The sequence below is a fragment of the Schistocerca cancellata genome, chromosome 8 (assembly GCF_023864275.1).
Source record: "Schistocerca cancellata isolate TAMUIC-IGC-003103 chromosome 8, iqSchCanc2.1, whole genome shotgun sequence".
In the NCBI taxonomy this organism is placed as follows: Eukaryota; Metazoa; Arthropoda; class Insecta; order Orthoptera; family Acrididae; genus Schistocerca; species Schistocerca cancellata.
In genome coordinates this window covers 597,089,775-597,106,147 of record NC_064633.1, presented here as the reverse complement: position 1 = coordinate 597,106,147, position 16,373 = coordinate 597,089,775, and the positions used below count along the sequence as shown (strand labels likewise).

Sequence of the window (16,373 nt, the reverse complement as noted above, 5' to 3'; positions counted from 1 at the left end):
TGGCGTGCATCCGTGCGTCGCTGCGGTCCGGTCCCAGGTCGACGGGCACGTGCACCTTCCGCCGACCACTGGCGACAACATCGATGTACTGTGGAGACCTCACGCCCCACGTGTTGAGCAATTCGGCGGTACGTCCACCCGGCCTCCCGCATGCCCACTATACGCCCTCGCTCAAAGTCCGTCAACTGCACATACGGTTCACGTCCACGCTGTCGCGGCATGCTACCAGTGTTAAAGACTGCGATGGAGCTCCGTATGCCACGGCAAACTGGCTGACACTGACGGCGGCGGTGCACAAATGCTGCGCAGCTAGCGCCATTCGACGGCCAACACCGCGGTTCCTGGTGTGTCCGCTGTGCCGTGCGTGTGATCATTGCTTGTACAGCCCTCTCGCAGTGTCCGGAGCAAGTATGGTGGGTCTGACACACCGGTGTCAATGTGTTCTTTTTTCCATTTCCAGGAGTGTAATATAGTTTGAATAACTGTAGCGAGTTGCATAGTTCTGATTGCTGTTATTGTAATATGACATTTAAATGTGGCTCAACAACCAGCATGGGGAACTAGACTCTAATTTATCGGTAGATTCAGAACGTGGCTCAACACTTAAGTCAAACACAAAACTAGAAAACACTGTTAACTACATCAGCCCAATATTCAAGAAAGTTGGTAGGAGTAATCCACTAAATTACAGACCCATATCATTAACGTCGATATGCAGAGGGCTTTTGGAACATATATTGTGTTCGAAGTTTATGAATTACCTCGAAGAAAACGGTCTATTGACACACAGTCAACATGGATTTCGAAAACATTGTTGTTGTGAAAAACAACTGGCTCTTTACTCACATGAAGTGTTGAGCGCTATTGACAAGGGATCTCAAGTTGATTCCGTATTTCTTGATTTCTGGAAGGCTGTTGTTACTGTACCATTCAAGTGGCCTGTAGTAAAATTTTGTGCTTATGGAATATCGTCTCTCTTATATAGCTGGATTAGTGATTTCCTGTCAGAGAGACCACAGTTCATAGTAACTGACGTAAAGTCATGGAGTAAAACTGAAGTCATTTCTGGCGTTCCTCAAGGCTGTATTGTCGGCTCTTTGCTGTTCCTTATCTATATAAACGATTTGTGAGACAATCTGAGCAGCCGTCTTAGGTTGTTTTCAGATAACGCTGTCGTTTATTGACTAGTAACGTCATCAGAAGATCAAAACAAATTGCATAAGATTTAGAAAATATATCTGTATAGCATGCAAATTGGCAAATGGCCCTAAATAACGAAAAGTATGAGGTCATCCACATGAGTGCTAAAAAGAATCCCTTAAACCTCGGTTACACGATAAATCTGTCAAATCAAAAGACCGAAAATTCAACTAAATACCTAGGAATCACAATTACGAACAACCTAAATTGGAAGGAAAACATTGAAAATGTTGTGGGGAAGACTGCGTTTTATTGGCAGGACACTTAGAAATGTAACAGATGTACTACGGAGACTGCGAACACTACGGTTGTTCGTCCTCTTCTAGAATACTGCTGAGCGATGTGGGATACTTACCAAATAGGTGTGACGCAGTCATCCAGAAAGTTCCAAGAAGAGAGAGTGTCACTGAAGCGATACAGAATTTTGGATGGACATGATTAAAACAAAGGCGTGTTTCGTGCTGACGAATCTTCTCACGAAATTCTAGTCACCAACTTTGTGTTCCGAGTGCGAAAATATTTTGTTGAGTCCGGCCTACAGAGGGAGAAACGATCACCACGATAAAATAGGGAAATCAGAGTTCGTACGGAAGGAAAAAGGAATTCGTACTTCCCGCGCGCTATGCTAGATTGGAATAGTAGATAATTGTGAAGGTAGTTTGATGAAACCTCTGCCAGGCACTTAAATGTGATTTGCAGAATGTAAATGTACACAGAAAATTGTGAACACTATTATCTCAATGAAAACAATCTTTGAACTGAGTACTGTAACTCTCCATTCATGAAAACTACGTGGATTATTTGAAAATTTACGCTTACCAAATAATTATTTATTTTACAGCTCCACAATATTTGTTAACTTTTGTTAAGGAAAATGATTGTTCTTCGGTTCAGTAAAGCAGAATAGTCGGATTCATCGTAGCACTTAGGACAGGACCCTGTCTATGTCAATGAATAAGGATTAAATACGCTGGCTCAACACAAGTGTACAGAACACAAAACTGTTATTGAAAATGGAACCATGTATCTGCTCCATGCAGTTACTAAACTGCTAATGTGAGATGAAGATGGTGGCAGCGTCGATCTCCTCAGCTATTCAAAAAAGTGCAGCGTAAAGTATCCATGGCCCTTCCTGTGTGACGAGCTCTGAAAATTCTCCTCTTAGCGTCGAATTTTGATAGCACAGAGCTAACCAAAGTATGCCACGAATAATAAGGCACATTACGTCCACATCCGATGTTACATTACACGATATTGCATTAGTTCTCGCCTCATTCAGTTCAGAAGACGTGCACTTTTTGTCTCTTAGCCACCGACTGACTCCTGCTACACAGGAGCCTTGCTGTTCGACCGCCAATCCACCTTTTCTATTCCTGCCCAATCAGTTCCGTTGCGGAGGGACCTCCATCCAAGTTCTACATGACTACAAACCTACGTTCCTTATGCATGAACCAATATTACAATTAAATATTTAGCATTTTACATTCTTTTACATCGCATTACTTCTGACACAACGTCCACAGATTAATTACAATGATATAAATTATCATAAACAAAGGATAAAACACTTACATCGCTTTACATCAAAGAGTATAGTTATATAAAAGTCACATTAAGTAAAAACAGACAAAGAAATTACATAAGATCGTTATAGATAATATCGATACTTGTGTTGCAGAGTGTCTGCATTTCATTAAGTAGTTCCGGTAGAAGGAGACGAATCACTGGTAATGAGAGATATAGCTTCTCGAAAGTCTCATCACTACCTCATCGAGCTGCTCATAAAATACTCTATTTCACAACCACTTTCGGTCGACAAACAATCACCATTTTCTTGAAAGCATTTACAGCTACATATTAGGCGAATGTAAAGTCATTGACATCAAGTAATAAAGTCCTAAATTTTTTACTGTTTTCAGCGATGTCAGAACAGAGACGATGTAGTGGTTCCATTATTTGGCGTCAATGATTTGTCCTTGCTTTTTAAATAAAACCACCTTTTCTTGCTGCAGCTTAATTTATTTTTCCCAGACGTGTTCCGCCTTTTTCTTATTCCAAGGTATCTTCAGTGGGATCTGTAACGATACAGTTTCGGTAATTTTACGAGGGCTATCCACAAAGTACATTACGTTTTGGAATTAAAAATAATTAAAGGATTGGGAATTTTTTTATTATATAGAGATGAAAGCCACACTTAAATACTACTTTTCTACATAGTTGCCATTTAAATTAAGGCACTTATCGTAGCGATGGACAGCTTGGAAATTCCTTCGTCGTAATATTCGGCCGCCTGCGCCTTCAACCACGTGGCGACTGTCTTTTGGGACAGAAAAGGTGTGATTTTTGTGGATTTCCTGGAAAGAGGCACTACAATAAACTCTCAAAGGTATTGCCAAACTCTGCACAACCTCAGAAGAGCAATACAAAACAAGCGCAGGGGAAAGTTGGGCTCAAAGATCTTGCTGATTCACGACAACGCCCGGGCCCATACGGCAAATGCCACTCGTGAAGTTATCGAATCTTTTAGGTGGGAGTTGTTTCCTCATCCGCCGTACAGTCCGGACCTGGCACCGAGCGACTTCCACTTATTCCCAGCAATGAAGAAGTGGTTGGCTATGCGGCGTTTTGATGACGACGCACAGCTTCAAGAAGAGGTAACCACGTGGTTGAAGGCGTAGGCGGCCGAATTTTAAGACGAAGGAATTTCTAAGCTCGTCCATCGCTACGATAAGTGCCTTAATTTAAATGGCAACTATGTAGAAAAGTAGTATTTAAGTGTGGCTTTCATCTCTATATAATAAAAAGAATTTCCAGTATTTTATTTATTTTTAATTCCAAAACGTAATGTACTTTGTGGATAGCCGACGTAGATTATCTAAAAATAACAAAACTGTTTTCTTGTAGATCCCACTGAAGATGCTTTAGAGCAAGAAAAAGGCGAAACGCGTCTGGGAAGAATAATTTAAGTCGCAGCAGGAAAAGGCGGTTTTATTTACAGAACAAGTATTTCTGCGATTTCTGCGGAGCGTGGCCACGCAAACAAACTTGTCAATGATTTTATTCTTCTGATACGATGCTGTAAATACTTTTTAGTCCTGATGATGGTCTGTCGAACGAAACTATTTTTAAAATAAAGACTTTTATCAACAGCGTGAGGCAGTAATCAAGGCATTTTGCAAATATCAACGAACTGTGGGACACCAACTGAGACGTAACGCCTTACATCGCGCCTATTGAGGTCGGCATAACAGTGACGAACAGGCGTACAGTACGAGTCACGAGCAGGACAAGTGACGTCAGATACCCTGGTATATGTACTTTCTATGCGATCTGGTAGATGTCACTAGCTGACGGACACTGTTTGAACTGCAATCAAAATACTGTCATTTTTATTTGCACCTCTGTTTGTTTACCTAATTGAGTATTAATTACTACCATAATTGTGCTCAGTTGTGCGAGTGAATGAAGGAGTGAATGTGAAATAATGTTTTCTGTAAAGTTTGTATTCTACACTTTGAAGTAATTGGTCTCGTGAGGAATATTCGAGAATGACGTGTGTGTTAGTCAATCGTACCGCGGAGTTTGTGGCACTGGTGAAATGAGATTATAATTTCGGTAAAATAGGTTTGTTAACAGGAAGTTAAAACTTTATATTTGTGGTTTTTCCAAATTTATTTATGTTAATTTACTGTTCTGATTCAGTGAGAAATTTTGATTGGTTCTTTATATATGCGCGAGTTTGAGTCGGTTTGATCCTGCTTTCCCATTAGCTGTGATGATTCTCTGCCAATTATAAATTAGCATATTCGCACGTATTTCGGGAACTAGAAACTTATTTGGTGTAGAGAGATGAGTAGAGTCGGGGCTTGGATTTCATAGTGAGCAGACCTATAGATAAGTGCTTCGATGAAAATTATTAATATTGTGATATTTCCCGTACCGAAATGTTTGGGAAGTGCCGTAAAGTATGGAAGAGAGTTCGATATATTGCACAGTCTATAATACGGAACTTTTGGTGACATTTTAAATAACTAAATTTGGCGTGGCGTGTTGCTTGCTCTAGAATGTGAACATTTTGTTACGTGAGAGTGACTATACCAACATTTCAGAGAGCTATTCTAAAAGAAACAATCGGTTTGTAAGCTTTCGGAGAAGGATAACTAATAATTACCATAAACTGAAAACGGTTATGAATGATGGGTGCGTGTGGACATTTCAGTCCTTGTACACCCTAGAGCAAGGCTTGGAAGTAACTTCGGTATGCAAGCTTGCCGTAGTAGAGTAGCAAGTTTCAACAGACTATGCTGTCATCTTCAGGTCTTTCGTTGTAAAACATGTTCATTTTACGCTGACCTCACGCACAAGGTGTGAAGTGGATAAAAATAGCATGCTGTCCACATGACATCCTGTGCGTGAGCTCAGCGTAAAATGAACGCCTTTTGCAACAAGAGATTTTAAGACCTGAAGATGACAGCATAGTCTGTTGAAACTGACTGTCTTAAAAAAAAAAGGAGACAGATTTTATGCGTTCTTGGCCGGTAGAAGGTTTTTAATAATTTAACAGATCATCCTCCAGTTTCCCCCAAATTTGAACTTTATTCGCTGCAACACCGCAACGCGCCGCCACACACCTCTTACAACATACAGTATGTTGAGATACAGCTTTGATGCCCAATGGCGGTGGTGGGGAATCCCTCAGAATGAGCTCTAGTAACATTGCAAAGAGAATACTTAAGTCATCCACACAGAATGATTAATATTGACTATTGTGACTTCAGACTTGTGACAATGATGTTTAGCATTGATCTTTCATTGAGCTATACAGGAAAGGAACTGCAAAGGCGATAATTTTGCAGGCACATGTTCTTCCTGCTGGACGAGATGGCACAACGTCTTTTGAAGGTGCTGGAGGCTCCAGCAGAGCGGCTCCTGGAGCTGGACGTCTACGACCAAATGCACCGTTTCGTCATCGACACGGTGGGGACGTGCGCTTTCGGCGTGGAGTTCGAATCCATGCTGAACTACGACTGCTTCTTCGTGAGGAAGACGAGGCGCATGGCTACCGGCTCGCTCCTCAGAAGGATCAGAAAGTACGGTACTGTGCACTCAACACTACAGCCTTCTGCGTATTACGTAGCAGCTCATGCAAAGCATTCCTGCTTTCCTATTTTCTTACGATAATATTGTCATTTTGAAACCACGATCAAGTGCAAATCTGAATGCAGCGTCGTCAGTTAAGCATAACTTTTAATAATGAAAGCATATTTATTACTGACCCCAATGTATGGCCAGAACAGAATTGAAGTAAGATACGGAAGGAGCTGTTATTTATACCAACGCTTAATATTGCAGAAACATTTGAGATTTCGAGAATCTCGCAAAATTGACAAATACTACATATCAAATACACTGTTGTACAAAACTTGAGGACAAAGTAACTTTAAAATGATGCGTCACTGCCACGTAACACAGCTTAATGTGTTTGTGTTGCTTACATAATACTAAGGAGAGCTGGGCTACAGACTGGCGTGGCAACAGGAGCAGAAATGTTTAGGGAACTACGAGGTGCGTTCAAGTTCTGAGGCCTCAGATTTTTTTTCTAATTAACTACTCACCCGAAATCGATGAAACTGGCGTTACTTCTCGACTTAATCGCCCTGCGGACGTACACACTTTTCACAACGCTGACGCCATGATTCCATGGCAGCGGCGAAGGCTTCTTTAGGAATCTGTTTTGACCACTGGAAAATCGCTGAGGCAATAGCAGCACGGCTGGTGAATGTGCGGCCACGGAGAGTGTCTCTCATTGTTGGAAAAAGCCAAAAGTCACTACGAGCCAGGTCAGGTGAGTAGGGAGCATGAGCAATCACTTCAAAGTTGTTATCACGAAGAAACTGTAGCGTAACGTTAGCTCGATGTTCGGGTGCGTTGTCTTAGTGAAACAGCTCACGCGCATCCCTTCCCGGACGTTTTTGTTGCAGTGCAGGAAGGAATTTGTTCTTCAAAATATTTTCGTAGGATGCACCTGTTACCGTAGTGCCCTTTGGAACGCAATGGGTAAGGATTACGCCCTCGCTGTCCCAGAACATGGACACCATCATTTTTTCAGCACTGGCGGTTACCCGAAATTTTTTTGGTGGCGGCGAATCTGTGTGTTCCATTGAGCTGACTGGCGCTTTGTTTCTGGATTGAAAAATGGCATCCACGTCTCATCCATTGTCACAACCGACGAAAAGAAAGTCCCATTCATGCTGTCGTTGCACGTCAACATTGCTTGGCAACATGCCACACGGGCAGCCATGTGGTCGTCCGTCAGCATTCGTGGCACCCACCTGTATGACACTTTTCGCATTTTCAGGTCGTCATGCAGGATTGTGTCCACAGAACCCACAGAAATGCCAACACTGGAGGCGATCTGTTCAACAGTCATTCTGCGATCCCCCAAAACAATTCTCTCCACTTTCTCGATCATGTCGTCAGACCGGCTTGTGCGAGCCCGAGGTTGTTTCGGTTTGTTGTCACACAATGTTCTGCCTTCAATAAACTGTCGCACCCACGAACGCACTTTCGACACATCCATAACTCCATCACCACATGTCTCCTTCAACTGTCGATGAATTTCAATTGGTTTCACACCACGCACATTCAGAAAACGAATGATTGCACGCTGTTCAAGTAAGGAAAACGTCGCCATTTTAAGTATTTAAAACAGTTATCATTCTCGCCGCTGGCAGTAAAATTCCATCTGCCGTACGGTGCTGCCATCTCTGGGACGCATTGACAATGAACGTGGCCTCATTTTAAAGCAATGCGCATATTTCTATCTCTTTCCAGTCCGGAGAAAAAAAATCGGAGGCCTTCGAACTTGAATGCACCTCGTAGTTAACACAACAAACAGAAGATTTACTTAACGAAGATTCATTACAAGTAATTCGACATAAAACAGAGTCCAGGTATCACAATTTTACAAGAAAGAGGCTCCAAGTGCGAATGCACCGAGTGGCTGCCGCAGACCGTCCTACACTGATGAGCCAAAGAAACTGATATAGGCATGCGTATTCAAATACAGAGATATACAACAGGCAGAATACGGCAACGCCTATATAAGACAACAAGTGTCTGGCGCACTTGTTAGGTCGGTTTCTGCTCTTACAGTGCCACGTTGTCAAGAATTAAGTGAGTTTGAACGTGGTGTTCCAGTCGGCGCCTGCTTCTTTCACCTCCGTCGCCTACCGTCATGGTACTAACAAGGGAACCTCCCCATCGCACCCCCCTCATATTTAGTTACAAGCTGGCTCAGTGGATAGGCCTTGAAAAACTGAACACAGATCAATCGAGAAAACAGGAAGAAGTTGTGTGGAACTATGAAAAAAATAACCAAAATATACAAACTGAGTAAACCATGTCCGACATAGGCAACATCAAGGAAGGTATCAGCGCAGCAGCGCCGTGGTCCCGTGGTTAGCGTAAGCATCTGCGGAATGAGAGGACCTTGGTTCAAGTCTTCCCTCGAGTAAAAATTTTAATTTTTTATTTTCGCAAAGTTATGATCAGTCCGTTCGTTCACTGACGTCTCTGTTCACTGCAGTAAGTTTAGTGTCTGTGTTTTACGACCGCACTGCAAAACCGTGCGATTAGTAGACGAAAGGACGTGCCTCTCCAATGGGAACCGAAAACATTTGATCGCAAGGTCATAGGTCAACCGATTCCTCCACAGGAAAACACGTCTGATATATTCTACACGACACTGGTGATGCCATGTGCGTCACATGACAGGAATATGTTTTCTACCCACCTAAGTTGTACACTTGGCGAATGGGTAAAAAGATTCTTGTACATTGCCCGATTTTGGTTTTCTTGTGGATGTGAAAATCACTCACAAAAAAGTGATTAAAACATAAGAGTTTGTCACATAAACTGCAACAGTTTCACAGTTTTCCCTGTGCTCTTCAAAACATAGGTTTTTAACGTTTTCAAATTTTTCTGTTTGTAGACTGTCGAATCCTGCTTATGTCCAAGCAAATCTGAACATGTCCTGAAATGTTGGAGAGCGAAGTTGCTTATGTGTGAATGCCTGAACTTTGATAATTGTCTGAAAATAAAAAATTAAACTCTTCACTCGAGAGATGACTTGAAGCCAGGACCTCTCGTTCCGCAGCTGCTCATGCTAACCACGGGACCACGGCGCTCCTGAGCTCACATTATCCTTGATGTTGCTTATCTTCTGCATGGACTACTCTGTTTGTATGTTTTGCTTATTTTTTTCATAGTTCCACACAACGTCTTCCTGTTTTCTCGCTTGATCTGTGTTCAATTTTTCAAGGCCTATCCGCTGTGCCATCTTATAACTAAATCTGAGGGGGGTGCGATGGGGAGATTCCCTTGTAAGTTCAGAAGACGGTCACATTCTAACCGGGAGCGATTACCTTTGCAAATTAATATTTTATTACAGCCAAGACCGTTTTGAATACATTGCTGGTGAGTATAGTACTTTTGTAGATAATAAAAGGTTAACGCAGGATAGGTAAAAATAGAAGGCAGAATCGAATCAAAACCGTGACCTCAAAAATAAGTGTGGGTTTGGCTTCGGAGAGTTTCTTGCTCTTCGCTGAGAGTCGCAACCTGACTAGCGAGAGGAGACGCAGAGTCCCTCCCTCCGCCACGTCTCTGCTCTCAGGAGCCCTAGTCCCTCAGGATTAACAGGAGAGCTTCTGGCAACGTACAGGATCACAGGGCGAGATCCAGGCTTACCAGGAAGTTCCACTGAGCCAAAAAAGAAGGCGCCGGCAGTGCACTAGCTTCTGGGCATTCAAATAACGCTGTAAAAGGCCAAAGCCGACAAGAGTGGTTTCAGGATGACTTGCGCATAATTTCTGTTCGGTAGCATGAACGCCAGGTAGCGATAAATGTTGTGTCTAGACAAGACAGCCTAGACACAATGAGAGGAAGCCGAAAGGCACGCGCTTAAACGCACGCAGGCTGGCGTGAGGTCTGAAACAGGATACGTAATGAATGCTATAAAGAAAAGTACGTAGCTTCTGGAATACTTAACTTTAATCCACATTTGTATAACATCGCTCTTGATGATACATTAACAGAATCTCAATATCACTTGAATACGGCGCCTTGCTAGGTCGTAGCAATTGTAGCTGAAGGCTAACTATCGTCTCGGCAAATGAGAGCGTAGTTGTCAGTGAACCATGGCTAGCAACGTCGGCTGTACAACTGGGGCGAGTGCTAGTACGTCTCACTAGACCTGCCGTGTGGCGGCGCTCGGTCTGCCATCACTGACAGTGGCGACACGCGGGTCCGTCGTATACTAGCGGACCGCGGCCGATTTAAAAGCTACCACCTAGCAACTGTGGTGTCTGGCGGTGACACCACAATAAATATACGTTAATTCAATTTAAGCTAGTGATAATTAGTAAGAGGAACATTTCTGCAATGTTCAGCAACAGCACCAATCGTTTGCTGCGGTTGTGTCGATTAAATACCAACGTGTAACTTGCAATGAAACAGGCACCTAATCTCAGTTTTTGGGAAGTCGAATGGTTGACTGCGGCTTATTGGGAGAGTTCTGTGCGCTTACGAATGACAGCACGTACAGAACTATTTTGTGACTTTGTTGTGATTCTGGGATTCCCATCAGGATAGATTAAAGGAAGATGTTTGTCAGCAATTGATAATGTGTTTTCGGGTATTCTGTCGAGTTATTGTTTCCATTTTATGCAGAAAGTGGAAGCAACAACAATAACAACACCACAAAACAACCTGAACCGCACTGTTAATCAGTTTCGCCAAGAAAAACTGAACGATCGCGTCTGTAAGCAGTGTTCTACATATTCTAAGTATTTTAAAGAACGCCATTATTAACCATCAAAAAAGTGCTACATTCATAATTTTGACATACAACAGAACACTAGACATTTCTGTTTACTGTCGTGTACTTCAATATAGTCTACTGAATTTAATTTGGTATCTGTCATTATGTTAAGAAATAACTTAAGAGTTTGTCGTCTGATGTAGACTGTACTGTGTGATATGTCCTTATTATCGTTTATGCTGCAGCTGTACCTTGTATTGTACGTTACGTAACAGACTTATGTATTCAAACGTGGTACACGTTTCTACTTCTATATCTACACAGGTAATCTCCAGTTAATATAGTGCCTGGCATATGATTCATCGAATCATCATTAAGCTCTTTCTATTTCGTTCCACTCCCGAAAAGCGCGTGTGAGAAACGAGCTCTTAAATCTTTCCGTGCGGGCTCTGATTTCTGTCATTTTGTAGAGGTGATCATTTCTCCCTGTGCAGGTAGACACCAACTAAATTTTGATTGAAATTTCGTGAAATGACGCAGCCGCAACGAAAAATGCCTTTGTTTTAACGGCTGCCACCCAAGCTTGCATATCATGTACGTGACACTCTCTCCCTTATCTCGTGACAGTAAAAAAAGTGCTCTCCTTGTTTGGACTATTTCTATGTTCTCCGTGAATCCTATCTGATGTGAATCTCGTACCTTGCAGCAATACTCCAGAAGAGGACGGACAAGCGTAATGTAAGCAAATGGTTCAAATGGCTCTGAGCACTATGGGACTTAACTTCTGAGGTCATCAGTCCCCCAGAACTTAGAACTACTTAAACCTAACTAACCTAAGGACATCACACACATCCATGCCCGAGACAGGATTCGAACCTGCGACCGTAGCGGCCGCGCGATTCCAGACTGTAGCGCCTAGAACCGCTCGGCCACCCCGTCCGGCGTAATATAAGCAGTCTCTTTAGTAGACCTGTTGCATCTTCTAAGTGTTCCGTCAGTCAATCGCAGTCTTTGGTTACCTTTCCCCAAGACATTATCTGTGTGAACGTTCCAATTTAGTTATTCGTAATCTCTAATTATTTATGTAATTGAAATCACTCGGTTTAGAGTTGTGTAATATTGTCTTGTAACCGAAATTTAACGAATTTATTTTAGTACTCATGTGGGTAACCTCACACTTTTTGTTATTTAGGATTAGTTTCCTCTTTTCACACGATACCGATACCCTGCTAAATCATATTGCAGCTGGTTTTGATGTTCCGATGACTTTGCCAGACGGCAGATGACAGCATCACCTGGAAAAAATCCAAGAGAGCTCTCAGATTTTCTCCTAAATCGTTTATGTGGATTAGGAACAGCTTACGAACTGTGAAATTTCTGGCAGAAACCACGAATACTGTAGCAAAACTAGGCTATACTCCGCAGGTACGCAGTACGATTAGCAGTCGCTTGTGAGAAACGGTGTGAAACTCCGCTTGGAAATCTGAATATATGGAATCAATTTGAGATCGCATGCCGACAGCACTCATTACCTCGCATGAATAAATGACTAGTTCTGTTTCAGAACGATATTATCCGACTTCCCTCCTTTAGGTTTTTTAAATAATAATCACAGGTAGGTGAAACTGGATTGTTATACAGGGTGTTACAAAAAGGTACGGCCAAACTTTCAGGAAACATTCCTCACACACAAACAAAGAAAGGATGTTATGTGGACATGTATCCGGAAACGCTTAATTTCTATGTTAGAGCTCATTTTAGTTTCGTCCACCTACGCTCAATGGAGCATGTTATCATGATTTCATACGGGATACTCTACCTGTGCTGCTAGAACATGTGCTTTTACAAGTACGACACAATATGTGGTTCATGCACGATGGAGCTCCTGTACATTTCAGTCGAAGTGTTCATACGCTTCTCAACAACAGATACGGTGACCGATGGATTGGTAGAAGCGGACCAATTCCATGGCCTCCACGCTCTCCTGACCTCAACCCTCTTGACTTTCATTTATGGGGGCATTTGAAAGCTCTTGTCCACGGAACCCCGGTACCAAATGTAGAGACTCTTCGTGCTCGTATTGTGGACGGCTGTGAGACAATACGCCATTCTCCAGGGCTGCATCAGCGCATCAGGGATTCCATGCGATGGAGGGTGGATGCATGTACCCTCGCTAACGGAGGACATTTTGAACATTTCCTGTAACAAAGTGTTTGAAGTCACACTGGTATGTTCTGTTGCTGTGTGTTTCCATTCCATGATTAATGTGATTTGAAGAGAATAAAATGAGCTCTAACATGGAAAGTAAGCGTTTCTGGACACATGCCCACATAACATATTTTCTTTCTTTGTGTCTGGGGGATATTTCCTGAAAGTTTGGCCGTACCTTTTTGTAACACCCTGTATAACCTATATAGAGACCCATGTGATAATACCTACGTTTACCAATATCCCTCTGAACATCTTCGCACAGAGATGTGACATGTGGGGGGCGTGCTGAAAAGTAATGCCCCCGAATTTTAATGTGATAACTCTTAATCTATTTGATTAAACAAATCTTATTAAACTGCCCCAGACTGCCGCCAAATTTAACAAAAAAGACGTAGAGGAAGACCACCAGCCAGATGGGATAGAGATACAAGGAGGACAATGGTGTTCAATTGGGAACGGAAAGCTCAGGATCGGATGAGATGGAAGGTCTTACTGGAATGCTTTGCTACACGCCAAATCAAAGAGGCCACATCATTATCTGATAGAACTCGCTGATGATGATGATTTAACTGTCTACATCCTTATTCTTCATGGCTACGTATTTCCAGACATGTGCCGCTAGAAGGCTCCGAATTGAAGCGTGTAACATGACTATGTGTAACGTAACTCTGCTGGCGCCTAAGAAACAGCGCGCCTTAATCGAGTTTAGAATTCGAGGAGTTCGTCCACACAGGGAACATCCCCTGCTTCAGTATGACAATGCCAGACTTCAAATGTGAGCTGCGACATCTTCAACAATCCGCCGCTTTGTATTCACTGTCATTGATCATCCTTCGTACGATTCCGACTTGGCCGCTCTTCATCTGTTTCCAAAACTTAAAGAACACCTTTGAGGATTTCAGTTAAATAGTGATGAAGCCGAGGCTCCATCAACAAAGTCGAACATTCTACAGTTACGGCACCAACAAACTGTATTCTCGTTGGAAGAAATGTGTTCGTCGCTAGGGTGACTATGTTGAGAAATAAATAATATGTAGTCATGAAGAATAATGATGGAAAATGTTAATAACGTTTGTTTTATTTAAAAAGGTATAAGAGCATTCACGTAAAAGAATACGGAGACACTAGTTTTCAGCACGTCCAATCTTTGGACGAGTTTGGTGGTATGATCGATTATACAGATGTCCTTGGTATTGGCGAATGATTATTGCTGGACTCAATGCTTAGACAAACATCAGCTAATCCAGCTGTAACAAGACTTACACAGGTCTGTTTCTGGAACGTCGTTTGTGGTTGGTAACGGTACGTCACAAGTATATAAATAATGAAGTATGAAATTTGTGTTAATGGTTTTAGATTCACAGCAGTATTTTAAACATGGTTTTTGAGTACAAGCAACAGTTCTGTAAGGGTTTGCCGTTAACACCCATTCAGTGACCGCGGCAGAGGACAGGTTGCCATCGATCTGGTCTTTATACTGGTTCATGGACTTAATCGTTTACGAGTACTGCAGGCATGTTATGCCACAATTTCTGGCCTCGAGTTGTGCTATGTCGAGTCGTTTGGGCTTACGTTGAACCATAAGAACTTGGAGGTGTGCTTCTGTCCAGATGAAGGCACTGCATAATAACACCAGGGAAGATCATTCCTAGAAGAATGGAGTCGACCAGAAGAGGGAGCCCAGAGGTAGCCAAGAAAATAGTGGGTGCCTTTAAAATCTGCAGGGTGGTCCAAAGGATAGAACCACCTTTCCAAACCAAAGGGAAATTAGGATAAGCAGAAATTTAAAGTGAAATAGTGTGAGATCTACATCTACATCTACATCTACATCCATACTCCGCAAGCCACCTGACGGTGTGTGGCGGAGGGTACCTTCAGTACCTCTACCGGTTCTCCCTTCTATTCCAGTCTCGTATTGTTCGTGGAAAGAAGGATTGTCGGTATGCCTCTGTGTGGGCTCTAATCTCTCTGATTTTATACTCATGGGATTTGGGGAGGAGAGGTGAAGCCTTGAGGATATGTTACCAACATGGTGGCCATTTTGAAAGCCGCCATCTTGGGGCAAACCTTTACTATTAGATAAGATGAGAGTCATCTGACATGTAGAACATGTAGAGTATTACACGAGAAAAGCAATGGTGTCTTCCTTTGAGCATTTTATTCATTCTCGAGCTGTCATTTACAGGGGATGAACGCTGAGTATGGTGATGTGGGGTAACACTCACTATTCCAATCTGTGAGCTGCTACTCCACGTTATAGAGTCACCGTCCAGCAATACCAGTGTAAAACTACGTGCAACGGTGACCTGAGTTTAACTAAAATTTTAAGCCAGAGTGCTGTAATGAAACTTCAACTCTCTCACACATAAATATGTTTCTGATTCCTACGAAATTGAAAATTTTGAGTGTGATTACAGCCTTTTACTATCATAAGGATCCAAGAATGAAATACGATGAGCCAAAATAATAACATATAATTAGAAAAAAAATGTAAATTTCTGCAGTGCAATTGGCAGAGTGAAGAATGGTTGCGTCCTACACCACGGATCATACTTGGAATGCGGATCACGCAATGTGACTAATTCGCTGGACTGACAGAAATCGTGAAGCGCAAACTGGACGTTAACGCGCCATACGTATGTCGCACTATGTCTCCTGCTGTCTGCAGGGGCGAACGCCGAACGCAGCGAGCGATTCTCCTCGAATATCCCTGTCAAGCCGGAGCAGCGTAGAGCCTACCACGCACCGTCGGGAGTCTGCAATTCAGTGGACACTGGGCCACAGTTGTGACTCGACCGACGTACCCCAGTGCCTGCTGGTCTATGTCGGACCAAGAGCTGTGTCTCCAAACCGACACCTAATTGTAATCGCAAACCAAGGCTCTCGGTCAGGAAATTCACTCACATTTGCCTCACGACACTGAACCGTGATTTATTTTCAAAGAATATACTTCAGAATTTACTTTATTTACTAGCGATTCATCAAGAACATCATCACATTTAATCACACTATGTGAGCGTGGAAGTACTTGCCAGGGAGTAACTGATGAAATCAAAATGAAATTGCTTTTAACAAATGGGAATTTTATTCCTAAAAGCCATTTTTTAAGAAGCGGGTTTAAAATTATAAGCAGAAAGCA

The 16,373-nt window shown here is 42.5% G+C and overlaps 1 protein-coding gene across 1 annotated transcript in view; it reads left to right on the top strand.

Annotated features, from left to right (window-relative positions):
* The window catches only part of LOC126095701 (uncharacterized), a 230,695-nt gene that overhangs the window by 33,871 nt on the left and 180,451 nt on the right, over positions 1–16,373 (top strand). Inside the window, exon 2 of the mRNA XM_049910453.1 lies at positions 6,057–6,290. Coding sequence (XP_049766410.1) covers positions 6,057–6,290 — 234 coding nt within the window. The remainder of the gene's footprint in view (positions 1–6,056; positions 6,291–16,373) is intronic.